The sequence below is a fragment of the Trichechus manatus genome, unplaced genomic scaffold (genome assembly GCF_000243295.1).
Source record: "Trichechus manatus latirostris isolate Lorelei unplaced genomic scaffold, TriManLat1.0 scaffold00024, whole genome shotgun sequence".
Taxonomy (NCBI): Eukaryota; Metazoa; Chordata; class Mammalia; order Sirenia; family Trichechidae; genus Trichechus; species Trichechus manatus.
Window position 1 is genome coordinate 17106640 of NW_004443960.1, and position 26647 is coordinate 17133286.

The 26647-nt window shown below is 43.8% G+C and overlaps 1 protein-coding gene across 1 annotated transcript; it reads right to left on the bottom strand.

Annotated features, from left to right (window-relative positions):
* Positions 1-17569: 17569 nt before the first annotated feature.
* On the bottom strand, positions 17570-26342 carry COQ7 (coenzyme Q7, hydroxylase). Its single transcript, XM_004373298.3, has 6 exons — positions 26229-26342; positions 21936-22114; positions 21027-21141; positions 19700-19839; positions 18507-18575; positions 17570-18041 (listed from the first exon to the last, which is right to left on the bottom strand). Exons 1-6 carry the CDS (start codon positions 26296-26298, stop codon positions 17964-17966), a joined length of 651 nt encoding a protein of 216 aa, XP_004373355.1. The 5' UTR covers positions 26299-26342; the 3' UTR covers positions 17570-17963.
* Positions 26343-26647: the final 305 nt, after the last annotated feature.

Sequence of the window (26647 nt, forward strand, 5' to 3'; positions counted from 1 at the left end):
TGAAGCCTGGGTGCCACAGACGGTTAAGCACTCAACTACTCAGCGAAAGGTTGGTGGTTTGGATCCACCCAGAGGCATCTCGGAAGAAAGGCCTGGCAATCTACTTCCAAAAGGTTACAGCTATTGAAAACCCTATGGAGCAGGTCTACTCTGATACACAGGGGGTCACCATGAGTCACAATCAACTTGACGGCAACAGGTTTATTGGTTATACTGTAGGCGGGGGACCATATAATTTATCATCCAAACTCAGATACTCATGACAGTGAAAGGGGTTGCTGTTGATAACGAAGTCGGGACAACAGACACAGAACGGGACTGTCCTGGGAAGACCGTCAGAGAGGTGTGCAGTGGTCCACAGTGGACACAGTCCAATAGTAAGGTTGCTTCTACAATGGAAAGAGCATGCCCTTTGGAGTTAAGCAGCTTTGGGTTTGAATCCCAGCTCAGCATCTTATTAACTAGATGTCACTCGCTATCTCCCCTCTCTGATCTTCAGATTTCACATCTATAAAAATGCAGGTAATAAGGATTAAGTGAAGTAACATATGAAAAGCATCTAGTCCTAGGCCTGGCACATAGTAGGGGCTTAACAAATATTCGTGAATTCCCACCCCACCCAACTTTACTAGATTTGGAAACTACTCTTTAGTACCTAAAGCAATTTACTTGGATATACATGAAACGTATATTGGTTAAACAGTGTTATGGATTGAATTATGCCCCCCAAAAATATGTGTTCTAAAAACCTAAGCTCTATGCCTGTGGTTTTATTCCTATTTGAGAATAGGCTGTCTTTGTTATATTAGACAGGATTAGTGTAGGGTGTGTCTTAATTCAATCTTTTTTTGAGATATGGAAGAGATTAAACAAGCAAGTGAAAGAAACAGATGGGGGAAGAGAGATGGCAAGCCACATGAAGATCAATCACCCAGGAGCAGAAACTCAAAAGAGCAAGGACCTTCCTCCAGAGCTGACAGAGAGAGAGCCTTCCCCTAGAGCCAGCGCCCTGAATTCGGACTTCTAGCTTCCTAAACTGTGAGAAAATAAACTTCTGTTTGTTAAAGCCACAAATTTGTGGTATTTCTGTTATAGCGGCACTAGGTAACTAAGACAAATAGCTTAAGGAAAATTTCTGCAGGAGGAAAAATAAAAGCACTGAGAAAATAACAACTAGTAACACTTATTGAGGGTTTACTATAAATGTGAAGTCCTGGGTGTGCACAGTTAAATGCTCGGCTACCAACCGAAAAGTTCTGGTCTACCCAGAGGCACCTCAGAAGCAAGGCCTGGTGATCTACTGCTGAAAAATCTGCCACTGAAAACCCTATGGAGCACAGTTCTACTCTGATGCACATGGGGTCACCATGAGTTGGAACTGACTCCACGGCAACTTTTTTTTTTTATTACTATAAATGCTAGGTAGTTTTTATGTTCATTGTATCCCATAATCCTCATAATCTCTAGGAAACAGTTCGTGTTTTAACTGACCCATTTTAGAGATAAAGAGAGCAAGGTCTAGAACGGGGGTCAGGAAATATTTTCTGTAAAGACCCAGACAGTAAATATTTTGGGCTTTGTAGGCTGTGCGATATCCGTTTCAACTACTCAGCTCTGCCACTGTATTGCAAAGGCAGCCAAAGACGGTATGAAAATGAATGGGTGTGGCTATGTTCCAATAAACCTTTACTTACAAAAACAGGCCAGCCTGATTTGACCTATGGGCCTTAGTTGCTGACGCTTGCCCTAGAGAACCAAACCTCACTCAAGGCATTAGCCTAGTGAAGTGGTGGAGCTGGGATTTGAACCATATATCATTCTGCATCTTGCTCCCTCCCTTAGGATATTTCTTAGAGACTTTCCTATATTACAATAAACAGGGCCACCTCATTCTTTTTATTTTTTAGTGTACTTTAGATGAAGGTTTAGAGATCAAATTAGTTTCTCATTAAACAATTAATACACATATTTTTCTGTGACATTGGTTGCCAACCCCATGACCTGTCAACACTCTCCCCTTCTTGACCTTGGGTTCCCCATTACCAACTTTCCTGACCCCTCCTGCCTTTTCATCCTTGCCCATGAGCTGGTGTGCTCACTTAGTCTCATTTTGCTTTATGGGCCTGTCTAATCTTTGGCTGAAGGGTGAACCTCAGAAGTGACTTCAGTACTGAGTTAAAAGGGTGTCCGGGGGCCATACTCTAGGGGTTTTCCAGTCTCTGTCAGACCAGTGTCTGGTCTTTTTTTGTGAGTCAGAATTTTGTTCTACATTTTTTCCAGCTCTGTCTGGGACCCTCTATTGTGATCCCTGTCTGTTCTGTCATGGATTGAATTGTGTCTCCCAAAAATAGCTGTCAACTTGGCTGGGTCATGATTCCCAGTACTGTATGATTGTGTACCGTTTTGTAATCTGATGTGATTTCCTTATGTGTTGTAAACTCTATCACTATGATGTAATAAGATAGATTAGCAGCAGTTATACTGATGAGGTCTACAAGATTAGATAGTGTCTTAAGCCAATCTCTTTTGAGATATAAAAGAGAGAAGTGAGCAGAGACATGTGGGAACCTCATACCACCAGGAAGGTAGTGCCAGGAGCAGAGCGCGTCCTTTGGACCTGAGGTTCCTGTGCTGAGGTGCTCCCAGACCAAGGGAAGACTGATGCATCACAAGGACCTTCCTCCAGAGCTGACAGAGAGCGAGCCTTCTCCTGTAGCTGACACCCTGAATTTGGACTTGTAGCCTATTAGACTGTGAGATAATAAACTTCTCTTTGTTAAAGCCATCCACTTGTGGTATTTCTGTTATAGCAGCACTAAATGACTAAGACACTGTCAGAGCAGTTGGTGGTGGTAGTCGGGCACCATCTAGTTATGCTGGAGTCAGTCTGGTGGAGGCTGTGCCACTTGTAGTCCATTAGTCCTTTCCCTTGTGTCTTTAGTTTTCTTCATTCTCCCTTGCTCCTGACGGGGTGGGCCCAGTGGAGTATCTTAGATGGCTGCTCACAAGCTTTTAAGACCTCAGAAGCTACTTACCAAAGTAGGATGTAGAACATTTTCTTTATAAACTATGTTATGCCAATTGAACTAGATGTCCCCTGAGACCATGGTCCCCAGCCCTCAGCCCAGTAATTCAGTTCCTCAGGGAGTCTGGGTATGTCTATGAAGCTTCCATGACTTGCCTTCCATCTCATTTTTCTTAATGGCTGAGTCATAATTTGTTTAACCAGTCACCTCCTGATGGATCCTGAGGTCAGTTAAAATATTTTGCTATCGCAAATAATGCTGCAACAAATATTATACACATGACATTTTGCACATGTTGAACTATGTCTTGAAGATGAGTGAGTAGAGCACTGTAAAACTTTCCTCTGTCCCATGCTTAGCTCTGGCCACCCATGCGTGCAAGCCCTGAACACACGTGGCTGGCCTCCAAATAAAGGTACCGTGGCTTCTTGAGGTTAATAAATGGTTGAACAAGCATATGAGGACTGTTGTATTTTTGTCAGTTCTGGCTTCTTGACCTTGAAATAATTTCTTCACATGTAAGATTCCATCTAAAGCAGAAATCTAGACAGTGAGCTTCATGGGGACAGAGACAGTCTAAGTCAAGATTCATTCATTCAACAGATATTTATTAAGCACCCACAAATGGGTGCTTAATAACGTGCTAATGCTGGGGCTACAGTGATAAACAGAAGAGACAAGGTCCATTGTCTTGGGGAGCCTACAGGCTGGCAGAGCATAGAGACAAGCAAATTGGTGATTACTGTGCAGTGTGATACGGGCTGTGATGCAGATGTGCGGGGCATATAGGAACCCCTAGAAGGCAACTCAGATAGGGGAATGGGAGATCAGAGAAAGCTCCCTAAAGAAAGTGGAGTCCACCCTGATACTTAAAGGCATTAGCTAAGCATATCAATAGGATTGATACCTTTTGGCTGCTGGTAACAGACATCAGAAATAACAGTGGCTTAAATAAGGAGGAGGTATCAAGTCAGGCTGGTACGGTGGTTGCCATGGTCACCAGGGGCCCAGAATCTATCTTTCTGCACTGCCATCCTTAGCACAGGGTGATTATCTTCAAAAGTGCCTGTGGTCTACAATGGCTGCTGGAGTTCCAGCCATCATATCTACATTCCAGACTGGAAACAGGGGTTGGGGGAAGGCAAATAGGGCCTGTGTAGCTTTGTCCCATTTCTAAGGAGGTTTCCTGGAATCCCGCCTAACAACTTCTGCTTACATTTCGCTGACCAGAACATAGTCACACGGGCACACCCAGCTGCAGTGGGGAGAGAACACTGGCTGCACGGGGGTTGTGGCAGCAGGTGAGAGATGATGGTGACCAAGTCTGGAGATGTGGCGATGGGGCTGAAGAGAAAACGGGATGAGTTTGAATTATTTTTTAACCCTGATTAAAGCTCCACATAATCCACAGCTTTACTCAGGGCTACTTAGGAATCAATACTCAAGGCAGAGGCTCTTTCGCAAAGTTATTTCCTCTCGCATCGTTGGATTTCTGCCATGGAGAATGGACACTCCTCTGCCCCACCCTACCCAACGATATAACCAGTCTGAGCACCTCTCCTGGCATCTAGGGAAATGGGCAGATACTACAATGCTCCACAGAATTCCAAGGAGGTGTTCCTTCATGGGGTGGCTTTCTTAAGGTCCCCCTCCCTTTAGACGGAGACAGTCTAAAGTATGAAGTGACACTCAGGAGGCTGGATTCTCAGCCTTAGTGGTCACCCAGCTCAGGCATCTTTTTCTCCCTATCTGGCGCTGCCCCTGCCCCTCTTCCATCTTTGCTGTACTCTAGGTCCTGTTTTGACTAATGGCATTTTATAGAGAAACTACAAGTAATTTTTCTCTGGATCCTATCTCATCCCCCAGTGAACATTTAACTTGGTTAGCATCGCCCTTCCTGGTCACCTTAAGCAATGTGGAGATGTGAAATCTATATGCATTATGTCCATATGTTGTCATCAATACCATTAATCTTCTATTTCAGATCCAACAAATCCTGAAATATTAATACTTCAGATATTTTCATGTCCCCCCCTGAGCCATAAGTGAAATCACCACACAACGCCGCAAACTAAAGGGGTCAGGGCAGTGAGTTGAGGATGGTCTTTCAAAGCACTCTGTACCTGCTGAGGAAATGGATTTGAAAGCCATTCCAGGAGATAAAATTACGGGGCTTATGATTAATTGGATGTTGAGAGTGAGCCCAGAGGAAGGGCCAGGGAAGAATTCTGGCCTCTACGTAGGCAACTGAGTGGGCCTTTAAATCCTAGTGGCTAGCGCTCTCTCGGGCCCAGGGCAGATGCTAAATAAATATTTGTGAATGAAAAAGAATCTTCTTCCCCCCAAAACTAGTCACTTCCCCTAACTTCCTTATTTCTATCCTATTTTTCAATCATTTTCCTAGTCACTCTGCCTGAAACTCAACGTTGACTCATTCTTCCTCTACGTCGTTCCCGATCAGCCAACAAGCTCTGCTCATTCTTCTTTGGGAGAGTCAGGGCCTGGCAGGAAACAGAGGCACCCTCACAAGGGGATAACAGAAGCGAGTGGGATGGTGGGACGATTTAGAAAGGCAAGGGCAGGGTTTAAGGAACTAATGAGGGATGGTGAAGCCCCCAGGGACTTGCAACAGTAGAAGGCTGCTCTGACCTCCAGGCCTCGGGGGTAAGGGGTGGGGATGGCGTCCCTTGAAGCCTGATGGAGCTATTGCTCTAGGACAGAGGCTGTGGCCTCCAGGAGAGGAAGGGAGCCATTACCAACCCTACAGGCCAGCAGAGAAGGATTAAGGGATTAATACCCCGGCCTTTTTCTCTTCCCAGCACCAAACCCACCAGAAAAGAGAGGACAAGGTGGAGTCAGTCTATAGAGGTCAGTTCTCAGGGCACCAAAGGAGGCCTGGGGGAGCAGATGGAGAAAACCCAGCATTTTTGCACGTACCCTGCCCTTTCCAACTAGTTTTTTTCCGAGGGTGGGAGGTGAAGATATACACAGCAAAACATACATCAATCCAACAGTTTCTCCATGTACAATTCAGTGACACTGGTTACATTCTTCACGTTGTGCCACCTTTCTTGGTATCCTTTTCTGAACTGTTTCACCACTATCAACACAAACTCACTGCCCCGTAAGCTTCTCATTTAACCTTTCAAGTTTTCAATTTGATGTTATATAGATAATTCTTTAAAAGAACACAATCTCAAGGCAGATATTCTTTTCTAATTAAGCTATGGTTTGGTTTAAAGATGACTTCAGGGGATAGTTTCAGTTTAAGTTTTAAGGCTTAAAGATTTCATCAGGGCAATATTTTAGGGGATCATCCAGTCTCAATGGCTCCAGAAAGTTTGAATTTTATGAGAATTTGAGGGTCTGTTCCACATTCCTCCTCCTCTGATCAGGATTCTTCTACAGAATCTTTGATCAAATGGTTCAGTAATGGTAGTTGGGCACCACCTAGTTCTTCTGGTCTCATGGCAAAAGAGGCAACCAACTGGTTAACAAACACTTAAACACAGCACTTACTATGTGAGGGCACTGTTCAAAGCACTTGACACACATTTCCTCCTAATTCTCATGACAACCCTGGTGTTACTATTACTCTCATTTTACAAGAAGGAAAACTAAGACACAGAGAAGCTGGCTAACACCTAGTAAGTGACAGATCAAGTGTTCCAACCCAGATGGTATAGACCATTATGCTATGCATATATGACCATATGACCATCTGACCTCTCACCCAGGTCACCCCAGGTGCTACAGTAATGTTCCCACTGGTCTATGTCTTCCCTGCTCCAGTCCATCCTGAACCCAGTGCCCCCTGTATACCACTCAAGCTCTGGCTCCATCATGCCCTCCTGGGCTCAGGGGATATCCTTCCCCCTACCACCGCCTAACATCTGTTCTCCCCCGGTGACAGAATCTGGTTTCCTTTGGGGGAACTACCCCCACCCCACTCTCAGCCCATGTGTCCTAGATGAAGTTGTTCTCATTCCTCCTGCTTTGAGCGCAGTCACATGACCAGGCCTGGACAATGAGAGCACCACAATACCTAGGGCCACAGGGACTGGCTGACGGTTAAGGAATGTGACCTGATTGGAGAAAGATGGGGCTAGAGGTAGGGGAGGGGCATGTCTTGTGGCTTCTAGGGAAGCAAAGTGTTCTTTTTCTTCTGCAGAAGCTAGAGAAAGAGACCCCGATCTTCTTCCAGGTGGAGGGGTGTTAGAATGCAATGTATGGAAGTGCTGCAGACATTTTGCTGCCATATGTGAGGGGAGCTGCTGGGGACCATTGTGAGCCTAATTCCCACACTGTGGAAAGCAGAGAGAAGGGAGGCCAAACGTTGGGCTTGAGATTCTGGATCAGACCATACCTGAAGCACGAGACATTTGGATTTTTCATTTAGCAGAGCTAGTAACACAACAATAGTGACTTCCAATTGGAAGCAATGATGGGTTATGTTTTGTGTCATTTGGACCCAAAGAGCTCTAAATGATGTAAAGGAGGTGTGTCAACTTTACATTCTGAAATTTTTATTCCTACAACACTTAGAATAATGGATGTCCTTAACGAAGTCAAATAAACAACTGAGATAATTATATTTTTTAGTGCCTAGAGTAGTCTTATTTAAACATACACATGCACAAAGCACCAGCAAGTTAAGTGCAACAGGTGGCATCTCCAGGCTTTTTCTGTTGGTTTGTTTAGTATTTCAATAAAGCCACTTGGAAAGTAGGCACGGAAAATACTCCACAAGGGCTGCTCACCCAGCAGAAGAAGAAGAGTGGCTGTTCACCATTGTTTCTCCCTAACGAGGACAACTCAGCCTGGAATCTGCTTCCAGCTGTTCTGGCACTGAATGGGCTGGAGAGGCTTGCAACAACAGGTCACATCTTAGCAGAAAGCAGTGCCCTACAAGTGGGGCAGCAGGGAAAGTTGGAATCAGCCTGGGAAACTGGGATGGAAAGCTGGGGACAAAGCTTCCATTGGGGGCAGGTGGAGAATAAAGTCCTGGCGGTGCAGTGGTCAAGCGCTCGGCTGCTAACTGAAAGGTCAGCAGTTCTAACCTACCAGCTGCTCTGCAGGAGAGAGATGTGGCAGTCTGCTTCCGTAAAGGTTACAGCCTTGGAAACCCTATGGGGCAGTTCTACCGTGTCCTATATGGTTGCTATGAGTGGGAATCGACTTGACGCCGATCGGTTTGGTTTTTGGTTTAGGTGGAATTAAACCATTGATTCTTAACCAGGGCTGCAAATCACAGTCCCTGTGTGAGTTTTTCAAATACTTTCACCCCATAGGCCCAGCCCTGTAGCTTCTGATTCAGAAGGACTTGGGTGGGGGTGAGTGACCATAGGTTTTTTTTTTTTTAATCTCCAAAGTTTATTCTGAGGTGCATGCCCAGTTAAGAACTCAGGATTAAACATTAGGAAATTCTGTATAACCCTGGAAATAAAATTGAGTTTTAAAAAAGGAGAAGAAAAAAAAAAAAAGGAAGAAATGTTCAAGGAGAGAAATTCTCAAAAACAAAACACAGAAGCAAAAAATAAAAAGCATTTTGGGGGAAAAGAGTTGAAACAGGGTTACACGTGACATGTTTGCCAGGCTGGGTCATCCTGGGTTTGGAATGCAGATGGACTGAAGGACACTCAGAAGACTGTCCCTCTTTCCCTACTTCATACTTTATCTAGAAGTTTCTAAGTATGTTCATATTGAGATCAGGAGGATCATTTGTAATTACTTGCGTTAAGGACTGAATTGTTTTATTGACTATGCAAAGGCATTCGACTGTGTGGATCATAACAAATTATGGATAACATTGAGAAGAACAGGAATTCCGGAACACTTAACTGTGCTCATGAGGAACCTGTACTTAGACCAAGAGGCAGTCATTTGAAGGGGATACTGGGGATACTGCAAGGTTTAAAGTCAGGAGATGTGTGCGTCAGGGTTGTATCCTTTCACCATACTTATTCAATCTGTATGCTGAGCAAATAATCTGAGAAGCTGGACTATATGAAGAAGAATGGGGCATCAGGATTGGAGGAAGACTTATTAACAACCTGCCTTATGCAGATGACAAAACCTTGCTTGCTGAAAGTGAAGAGGACTTGAAGTACTTACTGATAAAGATCAAAGACCACGGCCTTCAGTATGGATTACACCTCAACATAAAGAAAACAAAAATCCTCACAACTGGACCAATATGCAACATCATGATAAATGGAGAAAAGACTGAAGTTGTCAAGGATTTCATTTTACTTGAATCCACAATCAACACCCATGGAAGCAGCAGTCAAGAAATCAAACAATGCACTGCATTGAGCAAATCTGCTGCAAAAGACCTCTTTAAAGTGTTGAAAAGCAAAGATGTCATTTTGAACACTAAGGTGCACATGAACCGAGGCATGGTGTTTTCAATCGCTTCATATGCATGTAAAAGCTGGAAGATGAATAAAGAAGACCGAAGAAGAATTGACGCCTTTGAATTGTGGTGTTGATGACGAAGATTGAATATACCATGGACTGCCAAAAGACTGAATGCATCTGTCTTGGAAGAAGTACAGCCAGAATGCACTTAGAAGCAAAGATGGCAAGACTTTGTCTCACATACTTTAGACATATTATCAGGAGGGACCAGTCCCTGGAGAAGGACATCATGCTTGGTAAAGTAAAGGGTCAGCGAAAAAGAGGAAGACCCTCAACGAGATGTACTAACACAGTGGCTGCAACAATGGGCTCAAGCATAACAATGATTGTGAGGATGGCACAGGACCCAGCAGTGTTTAATTCTGTTGTACACGGGGTCACTATGAGATGGAACTAACTCGAAGCCACCTAACAAGAAGAAGGACTGAATTGTTAATCCAAAAATATGTGCTGTAAATCCTAACCCCTATACCTGTGGAACAGAGCCCTGGTGATGCACTAGTTAAGAGCTAAGGCTGCTAACCAAAAGGTTGGCAGTTCAAATCCACCAGCTGCTCCTTGGAAACCCTATGGGGCAGTTCTATGGGGCAGTTTTGTTTGTTTCTGGTATACCTGTGGATGCTATCCCACTTAGGAATAGGGTTTTGTTATGTTAATGAGACCATAATCAGTATAGGGTGTGTTTTAAATCGATCACCTTTGAGATGTAAATAGAGCAAATTAGACACAGAGAAAAAATCAAACCTTTTGCCACGGAGTATTTGAAATACTCATGGCATAGCTTCCAGCACCATAGCAACGTGCAAGCCACCACAGTACAACAAACCGACAGACAAGTGGTGGTAATACCCGTTAGGTTGTTGTTAGGTGCCGTCGAGTCAGTTCAGACTCATAGCGACGCTGTGTACAACAGAACTAAACACTGCCTGGTCCTGGGCCATCCTCACAATCATTGTTATACTTGAGCCCATTGTTGCAGCCACTGTGTTAGTACATCTCGTTGAGGGTCTTCCTCTTTTTCACTGACTCTCCACTTTACCAAACATGATGTCCTTCTCCAGGGACTGGTCCCTCCTGATAACATGTCCAAAGTATGTGAGACGAAGTCTCGCCATACTCACTTCTAAGGAGCATTCTGTATTTCAGGTACCAGCAGGGTCACCCATGGTAGACAGGTTTCAGCAGAGCTTCCAAGGAGAGTACCCCTAGACAGAGACTAATATCATCCCCAGCCTCCTCCTCATCTTCCTCTGGCTCCCTGTTCTGGAAGAGAAAGTGTATCCACCCTGATAAGGACACCCTAGTCAATAGGACAGTGCAGACTGAACAGCTAGCTGAGCTCTCTGAATCTTGGGGTGTACAAATGTGACATTCCACTCACATTCAACAATGGAGATCAGGAGGTGGGATTACTGGGGCCAGATTATCACAACACAGTAGCAAATACCCTGCCTTCATCTCAAGGCACTGTCGATATGACATTCTGGAAATTAATAGCGGGCTTGGTGGTCAGTCCCACCCGCAGAAGGCAGCCTCTGAGCCCAGCACACAGGAACTCTGGGGAGAGGGCGCCCTCTGGTGGCCACGGAGCTGGCGCCGTAAATACTGAGACCTTCCTTGCCCTTGGCGCATAGGAGGGTAGATCTTCCAACACCACCAGGGATCAAAGGACCTGTCATGTTCAGTCACAGCCCCGCAGGGCTGCCATTTCAGGAGGCAAGAGTGGGGGGAAGCAAGTCCCTGAAGGCAAAAGGAGCCTTTTAAACCTCTGAATACATATTCAATGGAAAAGTGCTTTGTGCTCCAGGATGTTTCTCTGGAATCCACTAGAAAAGAGTGGTTTCAAGGCCAAAGCTCCACATTAAAAGGTTTCTTTTGTTTCCCTCTGCTGGCAAAAGGTCATATTTTCTTCTCAAGTCATCATCAAAGGGTCTTAAGGAGGAGCTTAAGGAGATCCTGGGGTAAGGATCCATCCTTTTAATCACAGTCTCCAAGAGGTATAGGGCCTCCAAAAGGGTTAAGAACCTTTGAGACAGCAGTTCTTCCCCAGGTGTCTTTCCTCCTGAAATTCCATGGAGACATGCATACAAGGGGCATGTCGTACAGCATTGGGGGCCTCCAAACACTGTATTAGAAATAACCCAAATGTTTACCAGGGCACAATGGTTAAGCATGTGACCGCTAACAGATTGGCAGTTTGAACTCACCAGCAGTTCCATGGGAGAAAAGACATGGCAATCTGTTCCCATAAAGATTATCACCTTAGAAACCCTATGGGACAGTTCTACTCTGTCCTATAGGGTCACTATGAGTCAGAATTGACACAACAGCAAACAACAAACAATAGGGGAAGAGATAACCTAAGAAGAGGCAGGGTTACTTAGTGGTCAAGTTCACAGACTGGGACCAGACTACCTAGGCTCCACCACTTACTAGCCTGTGACCTTGGGCGAGTCATTTTAGCCTCTGTCCTTCCATTTCCTCATCTGTCGAATGAGGATGATGAGAGCACCTATTTTGTGGGCTGTTGTGGGAATCCAACAAGTGACACAGTTAGGACAGTACTCAAACCCAGGTAGGGACTAGGTTAGTGTCCGCAATTATAACAGCTCAGCTGTAAAATGGAGTAAAAGTGCAGCCAACTAAAGGAATGAGGCCAATCTGTGTGTACTGAGCTGGAAAGATGGCGAAGACAGATCACTAAATGAAAAATGCAAATTGCAGATCAATACGCATAGTATATACCACCTGCGGAGCCCTGGTGGCACAGTGGTTAAGAGCTTGGCTGCTAACCAAAAGGTCGGCAGTTCGAATCCACCAGCCGCTCCTTGGTAACCCTATAGGGCAGTTCTACTCTGTCCTATGGGGGCGCTATAAGTCGGAATTGACTCAATGGCAACGGGTTTGTTTTCGTTAATTCCACCTGGGTAGCAATACAAATCCAAACATGTATACATGTATGAATAAACTAAAAAGAATCTGGAAAGATACACTTTGAATTCTGAATCATGGTCACTTCTGGGGAATATGTTTGGAAGAAAACCATCTTTTTATTTATGTGGAGCTTGCTATTGAGTTTGTGGCAAGTAAGTATTACTTTTTAGAAGTAGAAAGAAAAGGAATACTGTAGAGATGAAAGGAAAGAAAAAGAAATGAAGAAGGAAGGGAGGGAGGAGGAAGGGACTGTCTTACGTGGCAAGTTGTTAATAGTCAATCACAAAGTAAGAAAAGCGGTCACAGAGTTTCCTGTTAGTCAACAAGCAGTCTATGAGGAGATTTACTTGTCACTGTAAATACCTTTTAGCACTGCTGGAATATTTTGCCATGTACATGCATGAATTATTTATTACAAAGAGTTGTACTTCTTTTTTTTTTTTTTAAAAAAAAGAGCAATCTAACCTTCTATTTAGACCAACAAAAATTTACGGCGTTCCAGGCACTGTGCTAAGCTCTGAAGATGTAGAGGTGAGTACGACTCTTCCTGCCTTCTAGGAGTTCATGATCTAGCTCAGTGCTTCTCAAACTTTTAACGTTCTTCCAAATCACCTGGAGGTCTTGTATATTAGCAGGGCTTCGAATCAGTTCGTTCCGGTTCGACCCCCTGCTGAGAATTTGCCTTTCTACCCCAGATACACTGAATCAGCTTGTTTCCCTCAGAGCGAGGAGTGATCCTAGAAAGGCGGAAGCTGCAGTCTTTTATGACCAAGCCTTGGAAGTCACATTCTATCATTCCCGATGTATTCTATGTCTGAAGCAAGTGACTAAGAACAGCTCACACTCAGGGAAGAGAAATTCGATTTCACCAACAAGAGTGTGTCAAAGATTTGGGGACATATTTTAAAATCACTACATCAGGTTAGAATGCAGTCTTTGATTCAGTACGTATGGGGAAGAACCCCAAATTCTGCATTTCTAACAAGCTCCCAGGTGATGCCACAGCTGCCACTCCATGAGCACACTTTGAGTAGTGAGGGAATCAGAGACATGCGAAGAACTGTAGAGCTCAGAGTGCCTCTTTGAACTACACTGCTTCGAGAATAACATCCTTCGTCATGCTGGCATCATCTTTGGATGGTGTCCAACTTTAAAATCACATTTCCCCTGAAAGGTCAGAGCAGTAAAGTAAAGGAAGACAAGATTACCTTGTTAATACATAAGGACAAGCCGTAATGGAATGAAAAACAACCAAAGGGGGATTCAGAAAATCACTCTGGCCTTGTTCTGGAAACTCTCAGAAGCATAAAACATCAGCCATCAATTCCGAAGAGGATGCTAAACACACAACAGCAAATCTGGGCTTTTAATAAGGATTGTACAGTGTCTTCATGTGACTAAGACTCCTGGCTGTGATACAGAATCACCTCTGCAATAAGAGGGCAAGGAATGGCACCAGAATCTCAGAAAAGCAGGGATTCTATATGCTCTGCTGGCTGGAAGAACAGGTGGTTAAAGACATCATCTGCCCATTGAACAGCCTGGCTTGAAATCTGCTTTCAAATATAGCATCAACTAAATTCTGAGCTATAACTCAGGTACCATAGTTCACCATTTTAAAGTGTACAATTCAGTGGGTTTTAGTACCTTCATAAGGTCGTGCAATCACCATTATCCAATTCCGGAAAGTTTTCATCACCCCAGAAAGAAACCCTGTACCCACCAGCAGTCACTTCCCATTTGCCCCCATCTCTCCTAGCCCTAAGCAACCACTAATCTACCTTCTGCCTCTATGGATTTCTCGATTCTGGCCATTTCATATATATAAATGGAATCAAATACATGGCCTTTTGTGTCTGGCTTCTTTCACTTAGCATGTTTTCAAGGTTCATCCATGTTGTAAAATGCATCAGTACTTCATTACTTCATACCTTTTTACAGCCAAATAATATTCTGTTGTATGAGTATGTCCACATTTTGTTTATCCATTTATCAGTTGATGGACATTTGAGTTGTTTCCACTTTATAGCTATTAAGAATGTTACTATGAAGTTCATGTACAAGCTTTTAATATGAACATGTTTTCAATTCTCTTGGGTATATGCCTAGAAGCAGAATTGCTGGGTCAAACGATAACTCTATGTTTAACTTTCTGAAGAACTGCCAAACCGTTTTCCGAAGCGGCTGCACCATTTTACCAGCAGTGGATGAAGGTTCCAATTTCTCCACATCCTCCTCGACACTTGTGATTATCTGTTTTCTTTACTACAGCCATCCTAGTGGGTGTGAAATTTCATGGTATCTCAGGGTCATGCATTTCCCTGATGACTGATGTTGAGCATCTTTTCATGTGCTTAGTAGCCACATGTGTATCTTTTTTGGAGAAATGTCTATTCATATTTCTTGCCCATTTTTAAATTAGGTTATTTGTCTTTTTATCATTGAGATGGAAGAGTTATTTATATATTTTAGATACAAATCCCTAATCAGATATATAAGACTTGCAAACATTTTCTCCCATTGTATAGATTGTCTTTCACTTTCTTGGTAGTGTCCTTTGAAACCCAAAGTTTTAAATTTTGATGAAGTCCAATCTATCTGTTGTTTTCTTTGGTTGCTTGCGCTTTTAGCGTCATGTGTAAGAAACAATTTCGCAATCCAAGGTTATGCACATTTAAATCTATGTTTTCTTCAAAGAGCTTTATAGTTTTAGTACTTACATTTAGGTTTTTGGTCCATTTTGAGTGTGTTTTTGTATATGGTGTGAAGTAAACCAAAAAAAAACAAACAAACTCACTGCCATCGAGTTGATTCTGACTCATAGCAACCCTAGAGGACAGAGTAGAAGTACCCCATATGGTTTCCAGTAAGGGGCTGGTGGATTCAAACTGCCGACCTTTTGGTTAGCAGCCATAGCTCTTAACCACTACACCACCAGGGCTCCACGGTGTGAGGTAGGGTTCCAAATTCATTCTCCTGCATGTGGAGATCCAGCCTATTGTGTTTTAAATCATAAGCAAGAAGTAGAGATAATGGCTTTCTTTTGGTTTCTTTTTCATTCAATTTGGATTTAATTTTGCTGAGAGGTGCACAGGAGCAGCAAGGGACTTCGCATCTATTTCTTCATTCAATTCCATCAACAACTATTTATTGTGCACCTTTTACATGTCAGTTATTGAAACAGAGCTTACATTCTAGCAGGAAGAAAGACAGTAAGTCTATTATATGATATGCTAGAAGGCGGTAAGTACTACGTGGGGAGGGAAGCAGAGCAGAACACGAGGATGAGGCATGCTGGGGGTGGGTAAAGGGGTAGGGTAGGGCCTTGCAATTTCAAAAAGCGTGGTCAGGGTGGGCCTCCTTTAAAAGGTGACACTTGAGCAAAAACCTAGGAATTGGCAAGAGATTTGACTATGCAGATACCTATAAAAGAGCATTCCAGAAAGGGGAAACAGCCATTGCAAAGACCACAAGGCTGACGTCTGCCTGGCCTTTTTGAGGAACAGCAAGGAGGCCAGCGTGACTAGGGTAGAGTGAGAAAGGGTGTAAAAAAGCCACAGAGAGTCAGATCATTTTAGGGACTTTAACTTTTATTTTGAGGCAACTGGGAAAAACCACAAGGTTGAAGAGGATGAGCTGAGCAGTGACATGACTTGGTTTGTGGTTCAAACACTCACTTTGGTTGCTGGGTTGAGAATGTACCTTCAGAGGTCAGGGTTAAAGGAGAAAGAGTTAAAATTAGGATGTTTCTGAAATACTTGCAATAAGAGACGAGGGCGCTGGGATCCAAGTGGCAGCAGTGGAGGTGGTGAGAAGTTTTTACGAGAGCCCACAGGATGTCTTGGCTGATTGAATGGCATGTGATAGAGCAAGTATCAAAGGTGACTCCACAGATTTTGGACTGACTACCAGAAGGATGGAGTCGCCATTGACTGCAACGGGGAAGGCCACTAGGGGAGCAGGTTTGTGGGGTGGGGGTGGGGGGTGGGGATGAGAAGAGGAGCTCAGTGTTGGACATGTGGAAGTCCTTAACTTCCAATGGAGGGGTCAAGTAGGCAGTTGGATATTTAAAAACGGAGTTCTAGCAATACAAATGTAAAGAAATTAGCCACGAGGCAGGATGAGACACCCAAGGGAAAGGTAGACTGAGAACAGAGCCAAGGACCACACCCTGGGACCCTCCGGCATTAAGGGATCAGGAGAGGAAGAACCAGCGAGGAAGCTGGCTTTTGTAGCAGCATGGCAACGGCTTAAGAACATCTTCTTCCCTCTCCTCCCTTCGTTCCTTTTCCATTCTCCCTCCCTCCCCTCTTTCCTCCACCTTCCTCCCTCCTTTCTTCCTTTCAGTGGGCACCTACCAGGAATTAGAAACATTTTTTTTTTTTTGCCCTCAATAAACTCATGGTCTTGTAGGTGAGAAAGACATAAATGCACACTTAGAAAAGAATGTGGACATGCAGCAATAACGGCCTGGAGCTTGGGTTTCCAGCTGTTAACCAACTACACTAAATGAGACTTCAGACAGCTGTGTGTAGCCTAGCGCAAGACTCTGGCATCTAAACCTGTCTTTAACCCTTCTCTCCCATGTTTAATTTATTGCAACTATTATTGGGAGACTGATTCACTGGATCATCTAAAACTAAAATAGCTCTTGGTTTAGGAAAAGAGACTTCTATCGCCCTGTCTACTATTCTTCAAAACTAGACCCTCTGCAAGGTGAGTCAGGCCTGGCTGTTAGGGGCTAATTAAACACAGGGCACTGGGTGGGAGGCATCTCCGTAAAAGATGGGGTCCTTCACCACAAGAAGCTTACAATTCATCTCAAGGGTTCTCAGCTCTGACTCATATTAGAATCACCTGGGGAGCTTTTGAAAACATTTTGATCCTGGGCCCCACCTAATTAAATCAGAAATTTTGGTCTATAAATTGAATTTATTTTAAAAAGCTCTGCAGGACATGCTAATGTGCAGCCAGGGACGAGAACCACTGACTGAGGTTTTCCCTTAAAACCTTAAATGAATTCATGAAAGTATGAAAATTTTAGTTGATTATTTTGGTAGCAGACCTTAAGAAAATGTTTATAATTCAACGCTGCAAATGATCCAAAACTTAGCCTGTTCTTTGGTGGAAGTAACCCCCGCCCCCATCCACAATTCAGAAAGGAAATGACGAGTCTTCCACTTACTTGATGGATTTGAGAGTCTTCCTTCATCAATCTTAAATACTCTAATATTTTAAATTTACTTTTATTACCAGTAAAATCAAGTTGTTGTTTTTCTTCTCTTAAAGATGTGTTACTTTATTAATGATTCATTTTTTATGTTTTAGGAGAAAATCAACTATGAGACCAAACAAAGAGCACCTTCGTTTGCTGTAATTTGAATGTGCTTGCTGAACTGTCGTCCTCACGGTTTAAGACAGCCCAGAGAAAAATCAACATTGCGGATTTTCATAACAGGAAAAAAAAAGTTCACAGTTCATTAACAAAATTCACGTAACAATAACTGTACATTTCCTTTGCTGCAAAAAATCACTTGTCAAAATCATTAGCATCCCTTATAGTTAGGGATAAGTGGACATAATTTAAAATCTTTCTGACAAATATATTGCTGCACTGCATCCGGCTTGGATAGCACTCTTCAAAAGGGCATATGCTGGAGCCTATTTAAAAATAACAAGCAAACAAAAGAAACATGTTACGTTCCTCTTTAGTTGCAAGATGCAAGGCTGGCATGGCAGGGTTTGGAATTCCTTACATAAGAAGTAAGATGTGAGAAACAATTTATTTTTATTTGGGAGAAAAAAAAAAAAAAACCTTTGCAAAAGGTTGGAATGCCTCTGCTATTGCCAAAGCATGAGAATCATGTGTTTTCTCACAGTAAAGGAAGAGATGATGTAATCTGAATGTGCTTGCTTGGGAAAAGGATAAGGGAGGAAGCAAGAAATACGATTGCCACTCAGGAGCAATACTTCTGCTTGTTTTATGTCAAAGCAACATGACTGGTTTTCTTCCTTTAGTGATCACTTTAAATCTACTTCTCTCTAAACAAGAACTCTCCTACTCTCTTAACCTCCCAAATAAAGCCCCAAAGCACCACGAGCAAACAGTAACAGTCAGGTACCTACCAATTCTGCGTCGTGGTCGAGGCCTATATCATGGTGCTCGAGCTCTTCATCCCGAAATTTCTTTATTATCTGATTAAATTAAAAAAAAAAAAAAAAAAAAGAAGTGAGTCAGCATTCCAACTGTTCTGTTGTTCTTTTATTTTGGAGGCTAAAGCCTGACATCATAGTCTGAGACAGGGTCGGCAAACTTTTCCTGTAACAGGCCAGATAAATACTTCAGGCTCTGCAGGCCATACAGTCCCTGTTGCAACTACTCAATGACTTCATTCCTGTTGCCACTGAGTTGATTCCAACCCTACAGGACAGAGCAGAACTTCCCCACAGGGTCTCCAAGGCTGTAATCTTTACAGAAGCAGACTGTCACATCTTTCTCCTGTGGAGCAGCTGGTGGGTTTGAACCACCGACCTTTCCGTTAGCTGCCATGCATTTAACCATGGTGCCACCAGGGCTCCTTACTCAATGACTACTACCCTGCTACTGCAGCATGAAACAGCCATAGACAATATCTGAACTAATGGGCATGTCCATGATCCAATAAAACTTTATTTACAGAAACAGGTGGTCAGCCTGCAGGCTGTAGTTTGCTGGTATCTTGTTGTTCGGGCTTTTAAAAAATTATGTTAATGAATAAACAGTTCCTTATTTGCTGCAGAAAATTATCTGAGGATATCTATTAATTCTTTTATTTCATCTACAGGGTTCATGCTCACAGCATTTCCTCAGATTCTCCCAATGATACTGAACTGCAGTTCTGGTCCCAGCTCTGCCTAATCATGTGACCAGGACAAGCAGCTTCACCTCTCCGTGCCTCAGTTTGCTTACCTTTAAAATAAGGCACTGACCTAGACACCTAAGCCCCCTTCATTCCCTAACATTCCATTTTTCATTCTTCTTGCCAAATTATATCAAAAAAAAAAAACCAAAAAAAAAAACCAAACCCACTGTCAAGTTGATTATGACTCATAGTGACCCAGTAGGATAGAGTAGAACTGCCCCATAGGGTTTCCAAGGCTGTAATCTTTACAGAAGCAGACTGCCATATCTTTCTCCCACAGAGTGGCTGGTGGGTTCAAACTGCCAACCTTTCAGTTAGCACCAAGCGCTTAACCATTGTGCCACCAGGGCTCCTTCCAAATTGTCTATCTTCCCTTTTTTACCTGAAGCAGCCCCTTACCAGAGTACAGTCAAATACCTGAAGAAGTTCCTCATATTTTTCAGGATCCTCTTCCATCAACGTCCTGATCTGGTTGTTATAGTGATGTGCTATTGATTCTTCCACGGCCACGGTGCATGCCATCGCACCTTCCTTCCCGAGCAAGGCAGTTCCAGCTCCTGGAACGATCAAGTCCAGAGCAGTAAGGGAAGGGACTGCTACCACTGATGAGCGAGATCATTTAAGGTCAGGGTTTCACAACCTTGGTACAATCGACATTAGGGGCCAGATGATTCTTTGTGGTGGGGGGCTGCCCTGTGTGCCGTAGGGTTTTTAGCAGCATCTCTGGCCTCTATTCTACCCATCAGATGTCAGTAGCAACCCCTCCTCCCCGGTTGTGACAACCCAAAAATGTCTCCAGACATTGCCAAATGTCCTCTGAGGGGCCAATTCATCCTGGGTTAAAAAATCACTGTTTTGGGTGGCACGAGATCATAGTGTTAAACAGAGTCACACAGTAAGACAGCTATTCTCTTTTCAATGCTCTCTCTGACCTTCTGATTATAGGAGAAAGCCTTCGTTTGGGGTGAGTATGTCTGATTCTCCTATACCATTCACTCTTCTCCCTTTTTAAAAGGGCGAGCAGATCTCAGGTTGAAAGCCTTTGTCAGATGACAGTATCTGGCTGCAAGTGAATGACTCTAGTTTCCCCTGCCCCCCGTGTTTATTTTGACTGTCCCTCCTATAGGGTCACCAGGAGTTGAAATTGACTCGAAAGGAATGTGTTCAGCGTGTGCTGAATGGTGTAGAGTCTAGAAGAAAAATTTCCAAGTCTTCTTTGCACATTTGAATCATGTACACAGAAATATTTAAGTATTTCAGCAAAGCAGATAATAGAAAGCAGCCATTAAGTAACATTATTTACATTTACCAAATATTACCTATTAGTTATTTTACTTCTTTAATCCAAATGCAAGGAACCCTGGTGGCATGATGGTTAAGCACTTGGCTGCTAAGCAAAAGGCTGGCTGTTCAAACTCAACCAGCGGCTCCATGGGAAAAAGACCTACTCCGGTACAGACTACAGCCCAAGAAACCCTATGGGGCAGTTCTACTGTTCTATAGGGTCACTGTGAGTCAGAATCGACTCGATGGCACACAACAACAACAACGTTTATGGAAGTACTGATCTTAAGATTCCATCATAAAAGAATTTAAGCCAAAAAAAGTCAACTTAACTTTAAGAAAAATATTAATAATAAAAAATAGTTAACAGGACACGTCAAGAATTATGGAAATGGGACTTGAATGATTCAATTATCCAAAATCACAAAGCTCACATAAGCTCTTCTGGGCAGATGCTTACCCAGGGCAAACCCCACCACATTCCAAAAGGGCATCAGAATCGTCGGCCGGACCCTGAATACAACCATCAACTCATTGAACTTCTTCAAATGGTCCTTTTCCTGATCCCACATTTTCTGTAAGAAATATAAAGACATCCAAGCATTCCATGGAGGCCTACTGCTACATACCAAGGATGCTACACGCCCTGTTCGTGTGGTCTAAAGGAAGCAAAACGGAAATGCAGAAAATGATGAGGGCTGCTACTTCCCCAGCTCCTCTCACATCATCAGTGAGAAAAGTAAACCATCAGACTAAGAAGAATCTCTGATGCAGAGAAGAGGGTGCCCACAACTTGTGTTCAACAAACCCATTTCCATGGTATTAGTTGCTCTACATCAACTCATTTATTCCTCACCAAAACTCAATGAGGTAGGTGGCATCACCCCATTTTGCAGATATGGATGGAAATGGAGTCCCAGACAGATCGTGACTTCCCCAGGTCACAAAGAGAGGAGGTGGGACAGAGCTGGGCCGTGAACCCAGGTCTATGTGACTACAAAGCCCAAGCTCCTTCCACTGCCCTGGCACTGCCTGTCAGCACAAAATCTCTCCACTGTCCAGTGATTGTGGACGGGTTACACCAGTATCCTCACCTAACACCTGATCCTTTGTCTGTTTTCATTACCGCCTCCCCACAACATTTTAAAACTACAGATATATTTTCTGTTTATGTACTATATGTATGTCTATGCTTTACACGTAAAAAGAGTAAGATTTTTTTCACCCCATCCCATCCCATCCCCAAGAATCAATTTTCATTCTCTTGGGGATGACGCAGCTTCCCTTGTGGACACCTGGCCTAAGTTGGGCCTGAGGCCTTTGGATCATCCGTGCAGCACAGCAGGTGAGAGAGCTAAAGAGCACCCACCTGGATGACCGGCCCGACGCTCGTCCGGCCCAGGACGGCCATCTGCCCTGCATAGATGCGGTTGGCTCCGTATTCACCTGCATGGTCCACCCGGATTATTCGATCCACAGCTGCCCAATTGATATTGTCTAAGGTCATTCTTGAACTGCAAAATCTGACACCGACTTTCCTTCCATAAGCTGCAATACAAGTGTTTATTCTTCATTAGTCTCAGGTAAAATCGGGATGGACCCTTTTACAGACAAGAACACCTTGGAACAAAGGTTGCAAAACGAGCTCCTGTGGGCCAGATATGTCCAGAAACATATTTTGTTTCACCCACAGTGTTTTTTAAAAAATGAATTCGTTATCAACATTTAAAACCTTGAAGATTTTACCTAAAGCTCTGGATGTTTTGGCTTCACTTCAAATATCTGAAGACCTGGCACCACTGAGCCTGCAGGTAAGTGGCAGCCACCTCTAGGTGGCCAGGGCTCTCCAGCTCACCTGTGCCCTCCTGCTTCACTCTTTTATGTCAGTAACTCCCAACACTGGCTGCACACTGCAACCCATCGGGAGCTCTCAAAAACACAGACGCTCCTCCCTAGCTCAATCACTCTATCTCTAGGAGGGGGCCTGACTGAGATTTTTAAGAAGTTCTCTGCATAAATCTGACCTGCAGCCAATGTTGAGACCACAGACTTAAGCTCTAGCAGGCATATGATTTTGAGAGTCCAGTCTAGCCCTTGTGCTTAGGTGTCATCTCATTTTGGTCCAATTCAACCGAACTCTTCTTGTCTTCAAATTTAAATTCTTCAGGGTCAGATTTCACCTTTTAAGAAACTCCTAGTAGTAGCACCTTAATTTTATTCTTTGAGCCCTATATTGTTGGTGTTAGTTGCTGTTGACTCTGACTCATGGCGACCCCATGTGTGCAGATCTAGAACTGCTCCATAAGGTTTCCAAGGCTGTGACTTTTTGGAAGATCACCAGGCCTGTCTTCTGAGGCAACTCTGGGTGAGTTCAAACTGCCAACCTTTCAGCTAGTAGTCAAGCACTTAACCATTTGTGGTGCTCATGGACTCCTGAGCCTTATATTAGGGTATCTCAAAAGTTCTTTCCCCTAAGAGGAGGGTTTTGTGGATGTTAGTCTGAAATATGAACATCAACCTGTACTGATACCACCTTGAAATGTGTTTCAGGGCTCATGTTATGGATAACTTCTTTTCTCTTAGGCTAACTTCAATACTCAGGAAATATGTGGGAAAAATTCGTTTTGGGTATATTTGTGGGTCTTTCATTAAAAAGACTTGGGTGCTTTGGACAGAAGGTGATAGTGTGGTGTTATGGATTGAATTGTGTCCCCAAAAAAGATATGCTGAAGTCTTAACCCCTGTACCTGTGAATGTGACCCTGATTGGAAATAGGATTTTTCTTTTACATTAATGAGGTCATACTGGAGTGGGGTGGGTCCTAAACATAGTCCTTTCTGAGTGGCAGCTTATAAAAAGGGAAAGCAGACAAAGAGATACACACAGGCGCACGCGCGGGTGCAGGCACGCGGAGGAAGGCATCACATGCAACAGAGAGCCTAGCCCTGCCGACGCCCTAAATTCAGACTCCCTAGCCTCCAACACTGTGACACAATAAATCTCTGTTCTTTAAAGCCACCCACTTGTGGTATTTTTGTTACGACAACACGAGGTAACCAAGACGGGTGGGCTTGGTGGAATTTGGAGGGGCAGTCGGCACTTTAACTTTTCTACCTGGTAGAGTTTTAAACACTGCATTCTAAACAAAGGAGGATGGACGTGGAGTTCTGAGGCGTCACGACTCAGCTTTAGCCTGCTCCTCCTTGTGACCTGCTCCAGCTTACTGAGCATATTTGACTTAGTGAGACACCAGGAAGTGCGTGGAGTCCCAGTTCTGCCCGGTGTACCATACCACGCGGACCTGTGCCATCAGACAGTGGGTCACTGTAGTCTGCGGCCATGTTTTTACGTGGAGAACAGTTTGAGACATCTGACAAGGTTAAGGCAGCCTGTCTCAAGATTTTGGTACCAAGCTCAAGGACTGGTGCTTCCATCGTGGATCTCCTAGCAGAGAGATGGAGTCCAGTAATTGTAAATGATGAACTGGTTCTATTTTTTTTTCAAAATAATCTTATTTCCTTGTTTTGTGATTTGTTACCGCCAAAAACATGTTAACGGGAAAGCACTTTAGAGACAACCTAGTGCTTCTTTAAAAAAAAAAAAAAAATCATTTACTGAGAAACAGTAAGGCACTGAGGACAGAAGATGAGTTCACACAGCTGACTTCTGACAGGTAACGGCGAGATTTGTTTTTAAAACATTGCACTCTTCTCTAAGACTGCGCCACTTCCAGACTCAGGTACCCAAGAAATGATTTGGGGGGCGGTAATTGAGTACTGTGATATTTTCCACTTTTATCTTCACAATCTCTGCAAAATGTCTTCATAAAGTATGGGGTGGGCCACAGAAAGAGAATGGACCTACAGTCAGAAAACACATGTCCAATCTCTAACACTAACCTTGGACAAATCAGAGCTGCCACTTCTTACATACAAAATTGGCAATCATCATGCTAGTTCCTTTTTAAGGGAAAACATACATAAGAAAACCTCTTTTCCTGAGTTATTGTGAGGATAAAATGAGATGTTGTTGCTGCTAGTTGCTACCCAGTCAATTCCAACTCACGGCAACCCCATGGAGAACTGTGCTCCACAGGGCCTTCAAAACTGCAAGCTTTCAGAAGCATATTGCCAGGTTTAAACCACCAACCATTCAGCTAGTAGTTGACTGCTGTTGTGGATTGAATTATATCCCCAAAAATATGTGTTGTAAATCCTAGCCTCTATGCCTGTGGTTATAATCCCATTTGGGAATGGGTTTCCCTTGTTATGTTAATGAGGTATGATTAGTGTAGGGTGTATACTGAGTCAATCTCTTTTGAGATGTAAAAGAGATTAAATAAGCAAGAAAAGACAGGGGAAGAAAGAAGCCAAGCACATGAAGATTGCCTGGAGCAGAAGCTCAGAAGAGACAAGGACCTTCCTCGAGAGAGACAGAAAGCCTTCCCCTAGAGCAGGAGCCCTGAATTTGGACTTCTAGCCTCCTAAACTGTGAGAAAATAAATTTGTTAAAGCTATCCACTTGTGGTATCTCTTTTATAACAGCATTGGATAACTAAGACAAGCACATAACTATTTGCACCACCTAGGGAGCAAAATAACAATAAATAAAAAAGGACTGATTCTTACTGTTATGCTCACTGCCTCAAGAGAAGAGCATTAAAATCCACATTCAACAATCCTCTGAGTTTTGCCTGCGCTGTCACACTTTAAAATCAAATTGAGGTCTGGTGCTAGAAGCTCTCAAATGCATTATTTTATATCAGTGTTCTCCCAAAGTATGAAACACATACCAACAGTGGTACTGAAGAGATTTTAACTGGTACATGAGAAGATTTTAACGGGTTTATGGGCATGCATACCCATGTAAGTTTCAGCTAGGATATCCTGAACACCTTCGTAACACTTGCTAATCTCCCTTTTCACCAAAAAGAAAAATAGTCTTGGATCAAACCTTGGTAGACAACAGTATCTAGAGGAAACTTAGTAACTTTTTCTTTACAGTGTATTTATTTCTTATGATTTTTATGATGATCCATTTGATACTGATCAAGTCGATTCCAACTCATAGCGACCCTATAAGATAAAGCAGAACAGTCCCACAGGGTTTCCAAGGAACGGCTGGTGGACTTGAACTGCCAACGTTTTGGTTAGCAGCCACCAAGGTACAGATACCGATTTAGTAGGTCTAGGGTGGGGCCTGAGAGTCTGCATTTGTAACAAGCTCCTAAGTGAAACCGATGTTGCTGGTCTAAGGACCACTCTGAGCGGCAAAGACCTGGGCGAAGGCTACGATGACACCCTGGAACAGAGCTTGTGATGTCGCCAACTGTCCTTAGCCCAAATCTCCGAACACACCTGTCGTGATGTCACGGCACAGGTGTGCAAATATGTCATTCCGCAACGCGACTACCCTGACCGGCCGTGGCAAAGTGTCACTGCCGAAAACCACCCAGTTCCTACCAGTTAATCTCGCAGGGAACTACAGACCCCACCCCGTGACTCCGCCCTCCGCATCCAGCCCGCCTTCCCCGCCGCGTTTTGTCACGCAGTCGCAGCCCTGGGACGCGAAGCGCCTCCACCGTGACCCCTCCAAACCACTCAGACAAAAATTCCCTAGTTTACAGGCTCAGCGCGGGGCCGCGGCCCTGCCTCCCCTTTACCTGAAAGGGACCGCCGGGCACCCGTGCGCAGCCGCCACATTGGGCGAGCCACCGCTGGGGCGCAACTCATCGTCCGAACAACAGACCAGCCGCGCCTATGCACGAACCGGGCCACACGTGCCCTTGGCGCGGACTGATGACGCATAGGAGACGTAAGGAAGACGCTACTTGTCCTTGCACTTGGTGGAAACATCCCTGGTTCCACCGCCCCCATTCGATTGCTTGGAAACGGCCAATGAAAAGACTCTATTGGATGCAGTCTCTGTCAATCACTCATGAGTAGTCTTTGGGTTACCATGGAAATAAGAATGCGAAATTGTTCTTTCAAAGGTCCAAATAGGATCAAGATTTCTCACCAAAGTTCCTGAGAAAGAAGACTGTGAGGGAATTATTTATTCACATAGTTATAGTATTTTCTG

What these genes read in the sequence shown, in the direction of transcription:
- COQ7 (XM_004373298.3), bottom strand. Translation starts at nt 26,298, where the DNA reads ATGAGTTGCGCCCCAGCGGTGGCTCGCCCAATGTGGCGGCTGCGCACG. An exon ending in TGCCCGGCGGTCCCTTTCAG is followed by an intron (nt 22,115 to 26,228) that starts GTAAAGGGGAGG and finishes CTTGTATTGCAG; the next exon opens with CTTATGGAAGGAAAGTCGGT. An exon ending in AATATGAGGAACTTCTTCAG is followed by an intron (nt 18,576 to 19,699) that starts GTATTTGACTGT and finishes TAATTTAATCAG; the next exon opens with ATAATAAAGAAATTTCGGGA.